Source organism: Dromaius novaehollandiae, chromosome W, assembly GCF_036370855.1.
Source record: "Dromaius novaehollandiae isolate bDroNov1 chromosome W, bDroNov1.hap1, whole genome shotgun sequence".
NCBI classification, from domain to species: Eukaryota; Metazoa; Chordata; class Aves; order Casuariiformes; family Dromaiidae; genus Dromaius; species Dromaius novaehollandiae.
This window is the reverse complement of record NC_088130.1, coordinates 68903258-68919040: the sequence shown is the minus strand read 5'-3', so window position 1 is coordinate 68919040 and position 15783 is coordinate 68903258. Positions and strand designations below refer to the sequence as shown.

Below are 15783 nucleotides of genomic sequence, written 5' to 3'. Positions count from 1 at the left end.
GAGAAGGCAGAGGAAGGAGAAAGGGAGCATTTCTGCTTAGATCTTCATTTTTACGCAACCTTTCCTCACATTCTCTTGTCTTACCCTATTTATTTCGCCCAACTAGCTTTGTTTTCTTTTTTTATTCTGAATTGGAAATACACTGTCTGGATATTTGCCAGAAGTCAGTCAGACCACGTATATGTTTGATAAGAGACCAATTCTTTAAACAAAAGTAATCTATCAGAGTTTCAGTGATGTATTCAGTAAGGCATATAGGAAAATAAATTGGGCTGAAAAAGCTGGAAATGAATACAGACAAAAATGCAATTAATGGTCTAGCTAAAGACAAGATAACAGATTCTATGAAAAGATGACAATCTGGAGAACAGGCACTAGGACAGTTCCTCAGAAGTTGTTCTGGGGATAAATCTTAAATTGAACATTCATGACACCATCAGCAAATTCTTATTTTTTTTTTTTTAAATATGTCACATACTCACACATATATGTGCCCAAGCAAATACACATACAAATGTATGGGCATATATGAAGTGTGATAAAGACATTTGCTGAAGGGAAAAAAATGGGAAGCATTGTCAGGATATGAGAGCAATACTGAAGAATGAAGTAACCACGCAAGACTGAGGGACAGAATAATATAAAAGGGTTAATGGAACCAACCGCACACAAGGCGGTCATCATGCACACAGAGATTAACAAGAATTGACACCACAAGGTAGAAAATTGCCAATTGACAGCAACTAAAATATAGAAAGTGTCACAAATTATGAAAAGTCTCAGATTTGCCCCAGGCAAAACAAAACCATGAACAGCATTGTAGGTCACGTATTTCCAATGAAGATAAAGACACACTGATGCCCTTCTACATGGCAGCATGGACATTACCAAGATCAGGGGTCATCACCTGTTCTGTGCTGGAAGAAGAAAGCCTGGCCCATGAATGAGAACCGCACGCACTACCGCAACATAAATAACAATTTATTTGCCAGTACTAAACGAATGAAACTGTCAAGGTGCCAAACAAGCTTAAAATGCTGCTTCTGCACAGTAGGGATCACCAGCACAATATAAGGTCCTGAAGCCAATTAACTATAATTTGAATCCCTGTCACAGAGCAGCTCAGCAGAAATCAAACATCATGGGAGACTGTAAATATACATTGATGCCAGCAACGCAGTTACAGTATGTTCTGCAATTGTTTGGCTGCAACAGCAAGGGCATTACTGATATAGCTCATGACCTTTTCTGAGCTGCCCTGACCATAAATTTTTGAAACCTGGCCTTGAAACATAAAAGCCTAAGAGAGTTAATGCAGGCAGTATGCACCTTGCAGGAGCCAGGTAAGGCTGGGAAAGACAAGGGAAAAAAAAAACCCAAAACAAAAAGCCAACTCCAGCGGCAAAGTAGAGGAGCAGATTAATTTACAGATGGGGAAGGGTTTCCCCCCCCCCCATCAGTGATGCTGGCATCTTACAGTTTTTATTTTACAGCCCATGTACATTGATGAAGTCCAAACGTTTTGTAGAATAACTCAATATAGATTATAAAAACTAAACATAAGCAACTAAAAAACAAGTTACAAAATGCTGATCTCAAGTTACCAGCAAGAGATATCAAAGTCCACTATCTGTGCGTGTGTATATATACATACATACTTATATGTATACACACACACATGCACGCACACATGAGGCAACCAGGGCAAGAAGAGCAGAAAGGGTAGTTTCCATATTTAGTCAATCATTTATTTCTCTGCTGAATTTCCAAAATACGTTTCAACATACATAATACACCGCACTACCAAGCAGTATCACTTAAGCACTTTATAGATCTATTCAAACAGGTGTCAGCCTTAATGACATGCTGACTAAAGCAGAGATGAACGAACAGGCAGAAAGTTTTTTCCTCTGCCCAGTATCATTCCCTGCAGCCATTAAAAAAAAAAAAAAAAAAAAAAAAAAAAAGAAAACAACTGCTATTAATAAGCATCTTTCTGTTCTTCCCTCCTCCTCAAAAAAAAAAAACCTATAAAAAAAAAAAATACTGCTTTGTGCTCAGTCCCCCACAAAACTACTCCAGGCTTAAAACAAAACAAAAACACCCCAGATACTGTCACCAAAAAAACAATAAGAAATGACCTATCGTTTTTGTTTCTGACCACTGTTGCATAATCAGTACTTGGAAAAACTTTCAGGGCTTGAAATAATTTCTTCTGGCATGTCAAAGTGTTCATAGCCCAGAAAAGTCTCGAGATACCCAATCCTGACAAATCACACCAGTCCATCCTTCTACTCTCCTCCCCTCAACACTCCCACCTCAATTTTGTTTCTGCAGTCAGGCAGACTCTAACTACCCCAGCTACCTGTGTATTTATGCAGCTTAGATTCATACAACATTAAGGCATCTCACCCTGTACTATACTGTATAAAACAACGCAAGCAACTTTTTGTCTTCTTTCCTTCTTTTCAGCACACTGAAGAGTCACTCCTCCCAAAAGGAAAACCAGAGCGATTCTCACTAGAGTTATGGGTTGCACACAGAGAGATGCAGCTTGTATTTCTTAGCTTGATGCCCTCCCTCGTCCCCCCAGACTTTCAAACCCATTGCCAACCTCTACTAATTCTGACAGAAAGAGAGGGACAAATAAAAGAAATTCCAACAAGTTTCAATTAAAAAAAACTGCCCTGTGGAAGAGGGCACCAGCTGAGTGCCCCCACCAAGAAGGGCCGCACTGAGTGCGAGGGTTAGGTGTTTGGCCACTTCACGGTAGCACGTGCTGCTCCACGTCTGGGCAGGGGACATGTGAAGGAGCTGATGAATACCGGGGGAGAGAAGGAGCCAAGGTCGTGGGGAGAAAGGGAAGGAAGTTTACAGAGAAGGGGAAATTTGAAGCATGACAGGAGGGGGGAAAAAAAAAAAACAGAATGGGGAAGAAGAGAAAAGCAAGACAAAAAGCACAGGACATAACCATGAAAGTCCAGCTTTGCTACTTCCTTTGCTCATAAAATACCCCATGCAAGCCAGCTAGGTTTGTCACCTTTCCTGACCACTTCAGAGGGCTTGGATTAACTGCCAAAAGACCTCATCTCACTTCTCACTAGCTTTAGTTTAAAGGTTGATCGTTTCAATATTCCCAAAGACTGCTACTGTTCTGGAAAAGAGAGGAGACTGTGGGTAGGGAGTTGGAAATGGGAATCTTAAGAAAGTGGCTTTTTTTTCCCCATGAAGAAGAATTCCTCCCAGTGCATGGAACCAACATGATGTCTCTACCTCCCAGTTACCTTATTTTCAGATGTGCACTCTCTGACTCTCTGCACAGAGATGTTTCTAACTCATGTGGCTTGGTCGCGGTTCACAGTCTGGCAGGTAAAAACCAGGACTAGGACTCAGAGGCTAACACTTTCTATCGCTAGCAAGCTCAAATTCAAAATTACTTTTGCAAACTATGAAATAAGGCTCTTAATCTGCTAAAATATTCTTGGAATTCAACCAGCCAAAAAAATTAAGCCAGTAATCCGCAAGAATCACAGATTCTTAATTCGGCATGAGGGAGCAGCAGGATCAGTTGTGTAAACCACAGCAAACTGAGAGAAGTGCAGGCTGACAGAAGCAGAACCTCAATGCAAGTCCCTGTACTGTAGTTCTTCAGGTAGTAAACTTTACACGATCGCTGGCTCCTCCATCTTCTGTACCCTTTTTGGGCTGTGGCCCAGTATAGCTCCTTGACCTTAAAACTGAACGCTGCTTCAATTCTAGAACAAGGTTCACTGTGCTGTTACCAGCTGAAGATAAGACGCTTGATAAACACGCGCTACCAACCTTGTTTGTTCGTGGGTTTAACATCAGCGGCTTGCCTTTTTCTTTCGTATGCGCTCTGCGACACGCCATTGTACAGGGAGTGGCAGCAACTTTTAATCGAGAGAGCATTTACTTTTATACTGCACCTGGGAAGAAGAAAAGATAATCATTCAGATACAGAGGTAACTGAACTAATATTCATATTTCTACATTATCTGTTGTAAGAGAAACGGGTACATGTTAGATATGGCTCCTCACTCAAACACTGATAATAACCCCAAGTTGCCTTGCTGCAGCCAGGATGAAGAAAGAGAAGGAAGTCTTTGCAGTGAACAGAGCGTGCTAGTGAGTATGGAGAACATACAGGGAAACTAGTGCAGTTAGCACTGTGCTGTGGGCTGCAGTCAGTCAGAATTTACTGGGCATTGTCTTATAGCTGCACCCTAAACCTAGGGCAGAAAACAGCCAACAGCAAATATTATCCTTCTCTGGTGACCCACGTAACTGGCAATTGCCAGGGAGGACAGAACGACTTGGCCTAGTACAGCAAGAAAATTGAAGTTGCATTTCTCCAATACCTTTCTGGCCATGAGGTCTACCGGCCTGGACAACGGAAAGGAAAGAAAGCATGTCTGCTGGCCTGTTACAACTAGATTAGACAAAACCTGTAAAACAGTTAAACATTTATTGAACCTCTGGATTCCACTCCTCGATTTTTTAACTTCCAAACCTAAAAAGAAAAAAAAAAGTTATTTTCGGAGGAAGTATATCCTTTTCAATAAAGGAAACATTTCCCTAACAGATCCAAAGATTTCTTCACACCACTCAAAAGCCTAGTTCTTAATCCTGTCAGGTGATGACCACTTTTAATGGGATGTTCTTTGGAGCAGAACTTATTATTTATCATATGCCTGTATAACACAGTGACATGAGGGGACATGTCCTAGACTCATCTCCAAATGCTATTTCAGCAACATTCAGAGACAGAATAGCAGTCACACCTCAGGACCTTACACAGGACCACAACTGTGAGCCTCTATAAACCCACATCAAGATTGCGGCCCAGACAGGGTGAGGCATACATTGCTCAGGTGCGATATCACGCAGAATCCTGACGTGGGGAGGACGAGAGAGGGGAAAAAAAACTTTCAGCATGAGGTGCATACAATCAGGGAAAAGAGGCAGAGACCCTGGGACAGCAGTTAGCTTGTTTGGATTACCCCGTTCCTGCTAGCGGCTGGTGCTCCACAGTTCCCTGCCCCAGCTGTATCTTCAAATCCTAGATACACGCAGGAAGAGCAAAACAGGTACGAGATATTTTTAAGGACTGCAAAGATGCATGGTTCGGATTTTTAATTTCTTCCAGATGGAAGACAAAAATTAGATTAAGGAGCAAAACTACATTATCTTAAAAATAGCCTGAATACTTTAGAAGACCTTGTTACAATCAAAGTTACACATAATCAACTTTTAAGATGGCAGACTGATTTTGGAAGTTATCATCTGAGGATCTGCTTCAAAATCTTTCAAAGCATTAAAAGAATATGTATAGATCCAGTATTTTTCATCATCAGCGTCTCTTCATTTCTTTTTTACCCTTTGCAAATTCCAGAGGAAAGCAACGTTGACGTGCAGCAGGTTCACTCTCTTTCAGCCTTTCTTTGCTCATTTCGGCCTTGCAGTTTAAGAAAGATCCATTCAAAACCCAAATGGTTAGTTATTTTATGGTAAAGAACATAGATTTACTGCGCGGAGACAGGACAAATGGAAGTCTTGCCGGCATTACAGCCAAATGTTGCTTTTAACATGATAATTCCTCCTTAAACTAGCTAGTGGTGGACTAAACACAGCTGGTCTGCCAGAGTTCAGGGCAGATGAAAATAACTACATACAGCAGGATCAGATAAGCAAAATTAAATCTGTGCTACAAACCAATCAGCCTTTAGGAATGGCAAATTCAGCCTTAAATGATTTTAATTCTGATAGCTCGTTTGGTGTTATTACGCAGTTGTAAGCCCATGTCCCCAAGCATATGAAGCCAAAAATGATCTGTAATTACAATATCCCAGTAAAACTCAGTAGGCATCTTATCAATCTGGTTTTAGGGGGGTTTCAAATTGTCATGAATAACTATCTTAAAGAAGGAATTAAAAAGTAGGCCAAACATCGCACCTTATCTTACGCTACTCAAATTTACTCTGTTGCAGTTAGTATTTTATGAACCAAACAAGACCACGGACCAGATTTCTCCCGACTAACTGTAATCAATTAACTCTCTAATCAACAAGAAAGAGAGACTTTTCTGGGGTGCAATTCAAATCTTACACAGGCCAAATCACTTTCTGGAGGCACTCCTCTCTTCAGAGGTGCCCTAGAGGGACCTAAAACTAGTCTCCCAGTGGAGGTATCTCAGATGCCTACAGCTGAGTGGGAGGAATCCGGGCTTCATTTTCCACTCATTTCCTTGGTTTAGATCCAAGGGATACAATCCCAGTTGATTTATGTCTGACACAGAATTTAACCTATCAGATTTAAAATCAAGGCTACATCTATATATGCCATTGGGTGGGTTAATGCTTTTTAAAAACAGAGCTCCCAGCCTAACCCTGCTCACCCCAACGAGATCCACAAGGACGGACCCTGTGCCTGAGCCAGATGCAGCACCGGGTAGCTATAAAAATAACTCACACCAAGAATTTGGAATTACAGCCAACAGCTTCTCAGATGAAGATACCACCAGACAATAAAAGCACTCTACATGCAGCACGGTCCAACCGACGGCAAATAAGCTGGCCCGGCCACCACTGCTTCTCCTCTGGCCTCGAGGGAAGGGTGAAAGGACATGAAGCTTAACGCCGCGGCAGCTCATATTTATCCTGCCTGTTTCAGGGAAGAGCTCAACAACAGGTCTGCACGAAGGGCCCCCAAACTGATACCTGGTTCCCAGCAAAACAAAAGGTTGGGTCGTGCTGCTTTGCAGGAAGATTTTTAAGTGGTCATGAAGGGTTTCGTAGACGTGCTCCCTAAAGAGAGATCAGGCCCGAGATGGTGGTACTTCAGCCACACACAAAAGGAGAGGTGATTTTAAGAGTAGAGGCTGAGAGAGAAGAGGGAAGGATGTCAGCCGAGGGCAAGAGGGGGCTGGGAGACCGGGAGACCAGGGATGCACAAAGCACTGAGGTTATGCAAGGTCCCGTCAGCAGGAATTAGGAAGAAAGCAGAGGAATTGAAAGAGGAATACAATTTTTGTTTAAGCATGTGTCAGCATAACCAGACCGAGGATTTTTTTCCTTCTTGCAGTACTTGACAACAGTGAGGAATAAACGAGCCTGTGGTACACCACTAGACTCAACCCATTACAACCAGTAATTTGTGACTTATTACTACATACATGCTGTGTCACAACTTAAGGGAATTAAGTTCTCCAGCATACCAGATGACAGGTTTCTGCTGTACCTTATCAGGAGGCATCTGGCCAATTCAAACCAATTACTAATACAGTACAAGTGCCCTTATCTGGAAGTAAATGTTTTGCTGCTGCAATTATGGATTCGTTAAATTGCAAAAGCTGCTTTTCAGGGAAAGGCTAATCATACTTTTAAAAGGTACAATTACATTGCTCAGAGAGTCAGGAAGCTCAGCGTCAATTAGAGCAAGGTCTGCTTCAATTACTACACAGCCCGAGTCGTGGATTATACCTAATACTAAGGAACATTTCTCAGTGGACAGCAGTTTATGCTTGATGAATATGCAGTCTTCCTTCAGTTTGAATGATGGCTAAACAAAGATATTTCAAGTATTCTTGAAATTCTCCATAAATTAACAGTTTCAATCTTTTTTTCCAGGTACAGAACTTACCAAGACCTCTGTGTTATCAGGACCTTGTTCTTGATAACATAAGCTAGAATTATTAATTGAAGACTATAAGGGCCTCATAGTTTCCCACCTTTCTGGCCAAGAATGATTTCGCTTTCCTACGCACCACTGCTCTAGGACCAACAAGCCTTTTCTCTCACATGCACATTGCAACTGTCCTGGGAGTCTGCACATCCTGAACCTGATACGGTTGTGCTCTCACTTGCTTTTTTTTTTTTTTTTTTTAAACAAGCCTTGCCTACCCAAGCATGACACAAACCAGGCACACTCTAGCTGGCTTCATCACTTCAGTACTAACAAAGCAGTCTAAAATTATTACATTAGGCAAATACCAACTACAAGTGCGTTCCCCAACAGGAGCTCCTCAGAGAAAGGTTTCCCTTCGCCCGCTGCCCTCCAGCACCGCATAAGTGTTTTGCGGAGTAAAGGGGAGCATTTGCACTTTGTAACAGGAGCCCATCAGCGCGTACGTGTACGGGGGAAGGAGCACAGAGACACGGCTGGACAACGCAGAGCTCCGCATGATAATGCAGCACCTCCGACACGTGCTCCGCAGCACCTTTCCTGCGTGCTCAAGACACCATTGGGTGTAGTTAATAGAAAGTGGTGATAACAGTATCTTGGGTTCCTTCCAGCAATGTCCTGAGCCATCATTTTAAATGATGCTTCTGAAGTACCTTGAGATCTGCAGATTAAAAAGTACAATCATATTGGAAAACGTTAATAATCATATGTTCAGCAGTGGAAACAAGGCCATTTTGGAAGCAGATCTTTAACATCTTGGAACTCCTTTTCTTCCCTCTTCTCCTCAACCAATCCAAAAGGAAGAAAAGCTGGATCTCAAGTACTTAAGCACACTAAGCCAGTTCACATTTTGAGGTATGAAGCATTCAGCAAATAAAGCACACTTTGTTGAGATCAAATGAGAGTAATTTCAGAACATCTTTTTTAAAACAACTTAAAATATCAGCAAACTTCTCACAGCACAACTAGAAAACAGTACTAAGTTGTTTGGTGCTACAGTTTTGGTTCATAAGAGATCTTAACACAACTTCAGAAAGTTATTTTTCTCTACAGTAGTGGATCTCACTTAAGTTTTCTTCTTAAGCACCAGGAAGTCCATTAACTTGTACTGTGGAAACTGCAGCAGCAGCATTTTTGGCACAGTCCAACAAAAAGATAAAGTCGCATCCTTGATTTTATTCCCACAAGTGGTTCCACTTGTTTTCATGGGAGGACTTATGGTAGCAAGGGTAACCACATGTACGTATGTCTTAACCTGCAGATTCCTTAGAAAGAACATTAAATATTAAATTCCTCTAACTATACAGAAAGCCACTGTTGTTTTATTCTGGAGAGAAGGTACACATCTATCTTATAGCTGTTTTCTTCATTCCAAAACCAAGGATAGAGATAGAATCAGGGTTGTTCTCAACTACAGCTGTAGACTTACAAAAGGCGATTCCTTCTGGGAGAATAACTCAGCAATAAACATGGAGAAATGAGGCTGTTGGCTAATTCAGAGTTACCCTCAGCAGAGATAACACAAAGTAGAAGCCTGTCAACCATTTATAAGCCTCACTGTGTACTACAGTTGGGACTTTAAAAAAAAATTCCTTCCCAAATTGCAGAAGAACCTGAAAAATTGTACATACGTAGTTAGTCACCAGCCCAAGTAATGGCGAAATGTTCCTCCTACTGCAATAAAGATGCCTTTAGTAGCAAGGCTGTTAGTAGGAAAGAAAGGAAAGAAAGTGGTTAGCATCCACCCCGAGCACAGCATACTACCACACAGGACGGCGGTTTCACCGTCTGCATGAGAAGAAGCTTCACACCTTGCCCGCGCTCCCGCCACTGACTGACAACACTAATGCACGGTGTTATCAGGGATCCTGTCCCAAGATGGTAACGCACACTTTTCCTTAAAAATATTTGTTCAGCCTAACTTCATATAGGCCATTCTACATGCAGCAGAGCTAACTCCACGTTGGACGCTCCTGGCTGGACACACAAGTGAATTATCCACAGGGTCCAGGATTTTGCACAGCTGAATTACGCATGTGTATTTACACATATATAAGACTTTAGGGTTTCCTCAACCAGGTAGATTCACGCTGTTAGTATATGAGGTGTCGAGCTGCTCGTAAAGCCATGCGTGGATCTGGCACCACTCGGTATCGCAGGTGCAGCGGAACCGAGAAGAAAGTGGGACCGAACTTGATGGTGGCATTTCAAAGAGCCACCACTGTTTCTTCTTCTGAATAGCCAAGGGGACAAAAAATTAACCCAAAAAACCCCTCAAGGGCCACAGAAACTAGCTCTAAAAATACCAAGCGGCCTAACAGCGCTTCCTGCTACCTCCCAACTTTTGCTCCCCGTTTCCTGGCTGTGACACCAGAGTTGGAGGCGGGAGGCGGCCGAGGGGGCCCTCGCGGGTCCGGCCCCGCCAGACTCGCCCCCAAAAAGCTGCCAGAAACGGGGGAGGGGAAGGGGGGAAACTTGTGAAAACGGCCTCGCCTCACGCCGCGCCGCCCATCTTGACGGAGCGAGGCGGTGCCCGGCCGCATCCCGCCGCGGGGCCCCCCCCCGGAGAAGGCAGCGGGCCGCGGGCAGCCAGCAGAGGCGGCGGCCGGCGACGCGGGGCCTCCGGGGCCGTGGGGGCCCGGCCCGGGGCGGACCCGCGCCGCACGCAGAGGGCATGGGGGGGGGGGAGGCACTCGAGGAGGAAGAAACCCCCCCCGAAATACGTGTTTTTAAAGAGGCAGAGGCCTCGCACACGCCAGCGCAACTGCCAGATTGTTACCAGAATGGGCTCTGCCTCCTCCCGCAGCGATGCCGCCCGCGGAGCCGCTCCTATTGTGCCGCAGGCGCTCGCGCCCGGCGCGGCCCCGTCCCGCTCGACACCCACCGCTAAATGAAACAAACAGGGCAGCGGCAGGGAGGGACACCCCGGAGGGCGGGGCGTTCCTTATGACCGACAACCCAGCGCAGCCAATGGGGAGGAAGCCGGCCGGCCGGCCGACGGCGGCGTTTGGCCAATGAGCCTTCTCCCTCGCGGCTCCCCGCCCGGGCGGAGAGGCAAGCGGGCCGGGCGCGACCGTTAATATGTTAATTAGGCCGAGGGAGGCGGCGAATCAGCGTGGAGGGGCGGGGCGGGAAGAGCAGCGCCCTGAGGGGGGCGGGGCGAGCCGTGAGGCGACGGGGCGGGCGGCGGCGGGCCGGGCCGGGGGGTGCTGCGGCCCGGGAGGAGCGGCCGGCTGCGGCGGGGGGAGGGGGGGTGGAATCGGAAGGCAAAGCAGGGGGGAAGCAAAGCGAGGGGGAGGCGGTAGAGAGGGGCACAGCCCGGTTTGGGGGCCGCGGGGGCTCCCCCGGGGAAGAGTTACCTCGAGCAAGATGGATGCCGCCATCCAGCTGCCCTGTCGTCGTGTGGCGCCTCGCAGCTCTGAGCCTGGCCACACCGTGGTCACCAGAAGGCCTCGGGTCTCGGCCTGCTCTGGCCTAGCGAGCGAGGAGGGTGTCTTTGCGGAAGACCTCTGTGCTCGGAGGCTTTCCTCCAGGAGAGCAGGCTCTTGAGTGGGACCCGTGATCCTGGATCCTTCCAGGCAAAGGTGCTGGATCCGGACACCAATTAGGTGCCTCAAAAAGTGCAGAAAAACACTCTCACCCATGAGGAAGTAACCACTGTAGTGTGTTACCATCCAAGGCCCGAAGAGCTGGAATATCCCCTGTAATATATATCATGTTTGATTAACACATAAGACTTCACAAAAGACCAAAAGGCACCTAATGCTGCAGATCAGCACTAAAATCGGACCCAGAGAGGAACCGCAGGGTGATAAAACATCACTTCATAATAACCTAAGACTGTTCTTAGTGTTCTAGCGCTTTTGGAGCGTTCTTAATAGGGGAGAAATAATTTGTTCCCCAGCTAAACTTGCCTGGTGTTTGGAGATGGAAAGTAAGATACAAACTCAGCTCACCTGAGACTTCTCCCATCTCCTCGCCCTTGGGGGTGTTACCTCTCTAATCCATATTCTGATATATTTTCTGGTGTTAAAAATCATGAGGCTGTTAATTCTTTTCTGGTGTTTCAGATGAGTCTAATCGTTAGCTGTGCAAATGAGCAGTATGCCGTTAAAAGAAGCAGGGTTGCTATAGTAGCGGTAACAATAAATATATGAACCTGCTTAACCAAAACCTCCTCTTCCCATCATGATCTTGAGGCCTGTAATGAATTACATACTCAGTTGCTTCCCCCCACCCCAGCATGACTGATGGCTTTGAAACATTCCTGGATAACGTGATACTGCACCTCTAAAACAAAGAAAATTGCAAAAATAGCATGAAAGGTCATGACTTTGTGCCTGGCTAAAAATAGCCCGAATGAAAAGCATTTAAAAACACTGTGCTTAATACCCAAATAGCATAAATCAGCTTTGCTATAAACCCATGTCATTTTAGACTGGTTGAGGTTCTTGGCCAGTATATCTAGTGGACGTTTAATGCCTCGCTGAAAGATACTGCAAAACTCTTTCTTGTGAAAGAATGACTATCTTAAAAGCTGTGTTGTAGTTAATTCCATAAGAGAAAAATCCCCACCCAGCAGTTTCCCCCTGAAACTCCCAGCAACAATTTTTAATGGGAGGGAGAACTTTCATTTATTAACTGCACATCCACCGCTTTGGCCTTGGTGGTGTCTCTCCATAGCTGTTCGGTAAGTCCGTGAAGTGTGAAGGCTCGCTGCATCGAGTCTTTGGGTGACTGTTAGATTTATATCTGATTCAGGCAACTGCCTGTGCTGTAAAACGAGAAAAGCGGTCACTTCTTCCTCCTCCTGAGAACTTGTAATCCCCATATTTGGTGCTCAACACGGAGGAGTTTCGTTTGGCTCACGTGCTGTTGTTGCTTTGCTGTGGCCAGGAGAACCCCTGGGAGCCCTTGGCATTCCCGGATTCCTTAAATCCAACTGTCACGGCTCCGCTACCTCTTTCGGCCGCTTCGGACCAGTCTCAAGCAGTTTCATGGCTCACTCACTCCAGGGCAAAAATTCATTCAGAAATTTCTAACACAAGAAGAGACTGCTGGATTATCATAGCAGATTTCCTGCGCATACAGACCACTGTGTTTCGCTCAGGTTCCCCTTCAGAGGAAGCCAGCAGTTTGTGCCGAACTAAAACGCATATCCCAAAAGGCATCTGGTCTGAATTTTAAGGTATACATCAAGATGGTTTTTTTTTTTCTTTCCATAGTTAATCACTTGCACACTCTTAAAACTCTGCCATATTTCTCATTTCAGTTTTCCTGGTGTGATCATTGCCCCTTGTTATGGATCTCTCTGCTAAATTACAGAGTCTGATACTTCCTTTTTTGTTTGTCTTATGATGTTACTTACTGATTGTGACCAAGGCTGTCTCATAAATTAAACAGAAGGCTTAAATAAATCTTTTTTCCCCATCCTTCAGATAGCTTTGTCTCTCCTTTCTGTAACACTTCCAGTTTTTCCAATATCCTATTTAAAGCAGTGATACCAGACCAAGACTCGGTGTTCTTATTTTTATCTCACTGATACTGAATGTGATTAAAAAATCACTTGGCTGTTCTACTCGCCTAGATCCAGGGCTCTTTTCCTGCCCTCCATAATGTTGCCTCAACACGTACACTATCACCCCCATAAATATACTGACGATGTAGCTATATATATACACAGCTGCTGGACTGAATCAGGAAGCTTGTACTAAGGTGTGCATAACAAAAAGCAGAATCTGTATTATGGCCACACTTTTCCTGAATTCTGTAGGAAATGCCCAGAAAGGTTATTTAACTATGCCCTTCTATCATTAGGAACAAGTTACGATAAAATATAGAAATGAATAAATAATTATTTAAGCACAGTCACATTACCTTTACATTGTTTCGCTAATTTTGATTCTACTTCTAATAACTTTGTTCTATCTTTTAAAGTTATTCTGCTTAAAATTTGTCATCATTTTAGCAATTAAATGTGACAGGACTGTGCTCCAGCTCTGAGACCAGCTTGCATGGGAACAACCCGCAGCCATGCGTTTAAAGTGTTTTGCCATCCAAAACAGTGCTGCCAGGCAGACTACATTTTGGGAAGAGCATCTCCTGTGCTGTGTCCCCAAATGTTTCCAGGGAAGATAAAGTAAAGTTCTGGTCCAGAACAGTGCCTGGAATTGTGCTAACAATTTAACAGTGTAGATGACTGAGGTTTTAACATTTTAACTTATGTTTTACTTTGTCTGTCTTTGATCTGAAACATCTCCTTAGGCCGGTGACCAGTTTGACACCGCATCCCGAAGGGGCTGGGCCATGGTGATTCTGCAGCCAGGTGGCATTGCCTCTCGCTCTCCTGGCTCTGCCTCCACCTCCTCCGATTTCCAGTTTCTTCCATTCACCTTCAGCACTCTGTCACTCTGCCAGCTGCTTTAATTATCCTGACCAAAGACCATCTTATTATTTTTGCTTCATCGTCATAGTTCTAAAATACAGCCACGCTGCAAGTGAACTGCAGCCACGCTGCACGTAGAAGCTATAATTGCAGTTGGCACAAACTTATCTGTAGTAGAACGAATGTGTTCGCTATGGAGGGCCAGAAGCAAGTGTACCTCTGCCTGGTTTCTGCCTCACCAGGTGAGCCGGAGACCACAGGTACCAGCCACGGTGAGTGGTGTTCACGGGAGGAGCCTGCGCCTTCTTGGTGCCTTCATCCTCTAGTAAATCAACTTTTCTGCTGGGAACCCAGGGAAATACCTTCATCATCTCCATTGTTAGTTATATTAGTTGGATTAAAATTAGTGCAGGTAGACTCAGGCTGGTGGCTTCAGCCGCTTCCCAACCTTACAAAGGGGGTGCAGTTAGAAGAGACAAATGATTAATACTTGTTAATAACATCTTAATTATTATTAATAACCTGGAAATCTCCACTGGACAATAAACCTGTGGAAAGAACACCCGATCAAGTATATGCAATCTTGAAACAATCTTCACTGAGAAAGCCCTACCAATAAAGTAATATTGGCATAATTTTGGCAAAGCACATACAGTTTTGCAGAAATGCAGTTGTCAGTGTACAGCCACACTTTGCAGCACCGAACAGTGAAAATAGCTAGTAAGGCAAAAGTGCTGTTTTGTTGAGAGGATTGTGTTGACCCTGGGCCTTACTCCAGCGTCGCAATGTCAGTCAAGGGTTGCATCTATTCATATCCCTCACCGGTGTAACCGTATCAGCACAAGTCTGCAGCATCGGCTTGTGACTTTGAGACTGTTAACTTTTCCAGTATAAATGCAGCAAGTCCGGAGGAGGAGGACTGCCCTCTTCTGATCACTTGGTGTGTATCAAGTTAGGATCACAGTTCCTTTATTTGATCAAAGCTGGTATGAAAAAAAAAATCACTAAAATCTTGATATCAAGCTCACAATAAACTTAGAAATCTTAAAACCTCGCTGACTTCAGTTAAACTGGAAAGAGGTGTCACTGAGACATCTCAGAGGAGAGTCTGACCCTGTCTGTAAGTGCTTGGTGAAATAGCAGCCGGGTTTAAGGTCTAGAAATGAGCATACAGCACTTATATATATAATACAGCGCTTTATATCTAATATGCATGTGTGCATGTGAACTGCAGAATGGGAATAGACCTTACAGGGACTGATCAGAGCCAGTCTCAGGACTGGAAAGGAATGGGTTAAAAGGTGAGTCCCTTCAGCCTGCTGCATATACACTTGAGGACTTTTGGGGCTGCCTTAAATTGGTGGATCCCACCCTCTTGGCCTTGGAGCCCAGGCAATTAAACTGGTGTCTCACCGTGAAACCATCTCGAATGACGAGAGCTGGCTTTTGTCTCAGAGTGGCAGTGACAGAAAAAAATAATGGTGAGACCTGCCAATAGTGAACAAAAAACAGGAGTGGGGAAATGGAGCAAAAAGTGGAAAGGCCCCACACTGAAGAGTCATGGCTTTTCTTTTTTGGAACAACCATTTGTCTGCTGCATGTTGCTGAAGGTAAAGCAGTCTGCAGGACTCTGCTAAAATTAACGTGTGTGTGTGACGCAGCCGGCTCAGGTTTCTGCTAGGGCACTAATTGCACTT

General features: G+C 44.6%; 1 protein-coding gene across 3 annotated transcripts in view; it reads right to left on the bottom strand.

Moving 5' to 3' along the window:
• LOC112994458 (NAD-dependent malic enzyme, mitochondrial) overlaps positions 1 to 10627 on the bottom strand; it is a 35525-nt gene extending 24898 nt beyond the window's left edge. The window contains exons 1-3 of one of the 3 annotated variants that reach the window (XM_064500480.1): positions 10481 to 10627; positions 4380 to 4466; positions 3823 to 3947 (exon numbers count right to left, since the gene is read on the bottom strand). In XM_064500480.1, the coding sequence (XP_064356550.1) occupies positions 3823 to 3930 (108 nt within the window). In that variant the 5' untranslated portion in view covers positions 3931 to 3947; positions 4380 to 4466; positions 10481 to 10627. Of the gene's footprint in view, positions 1 to 3822; positions 3948 to 4379; positions 4467 to 9332; positions 9384 to 10480 lie in introns of those variants that run through there. The other 2 variants (XM_064500481.1, XM_064500482.1) reach the window with 2 other exon arrangements.
• Between the last annotated feature and the right edge of the window lie 5156 nt (positions 10628 to 15783).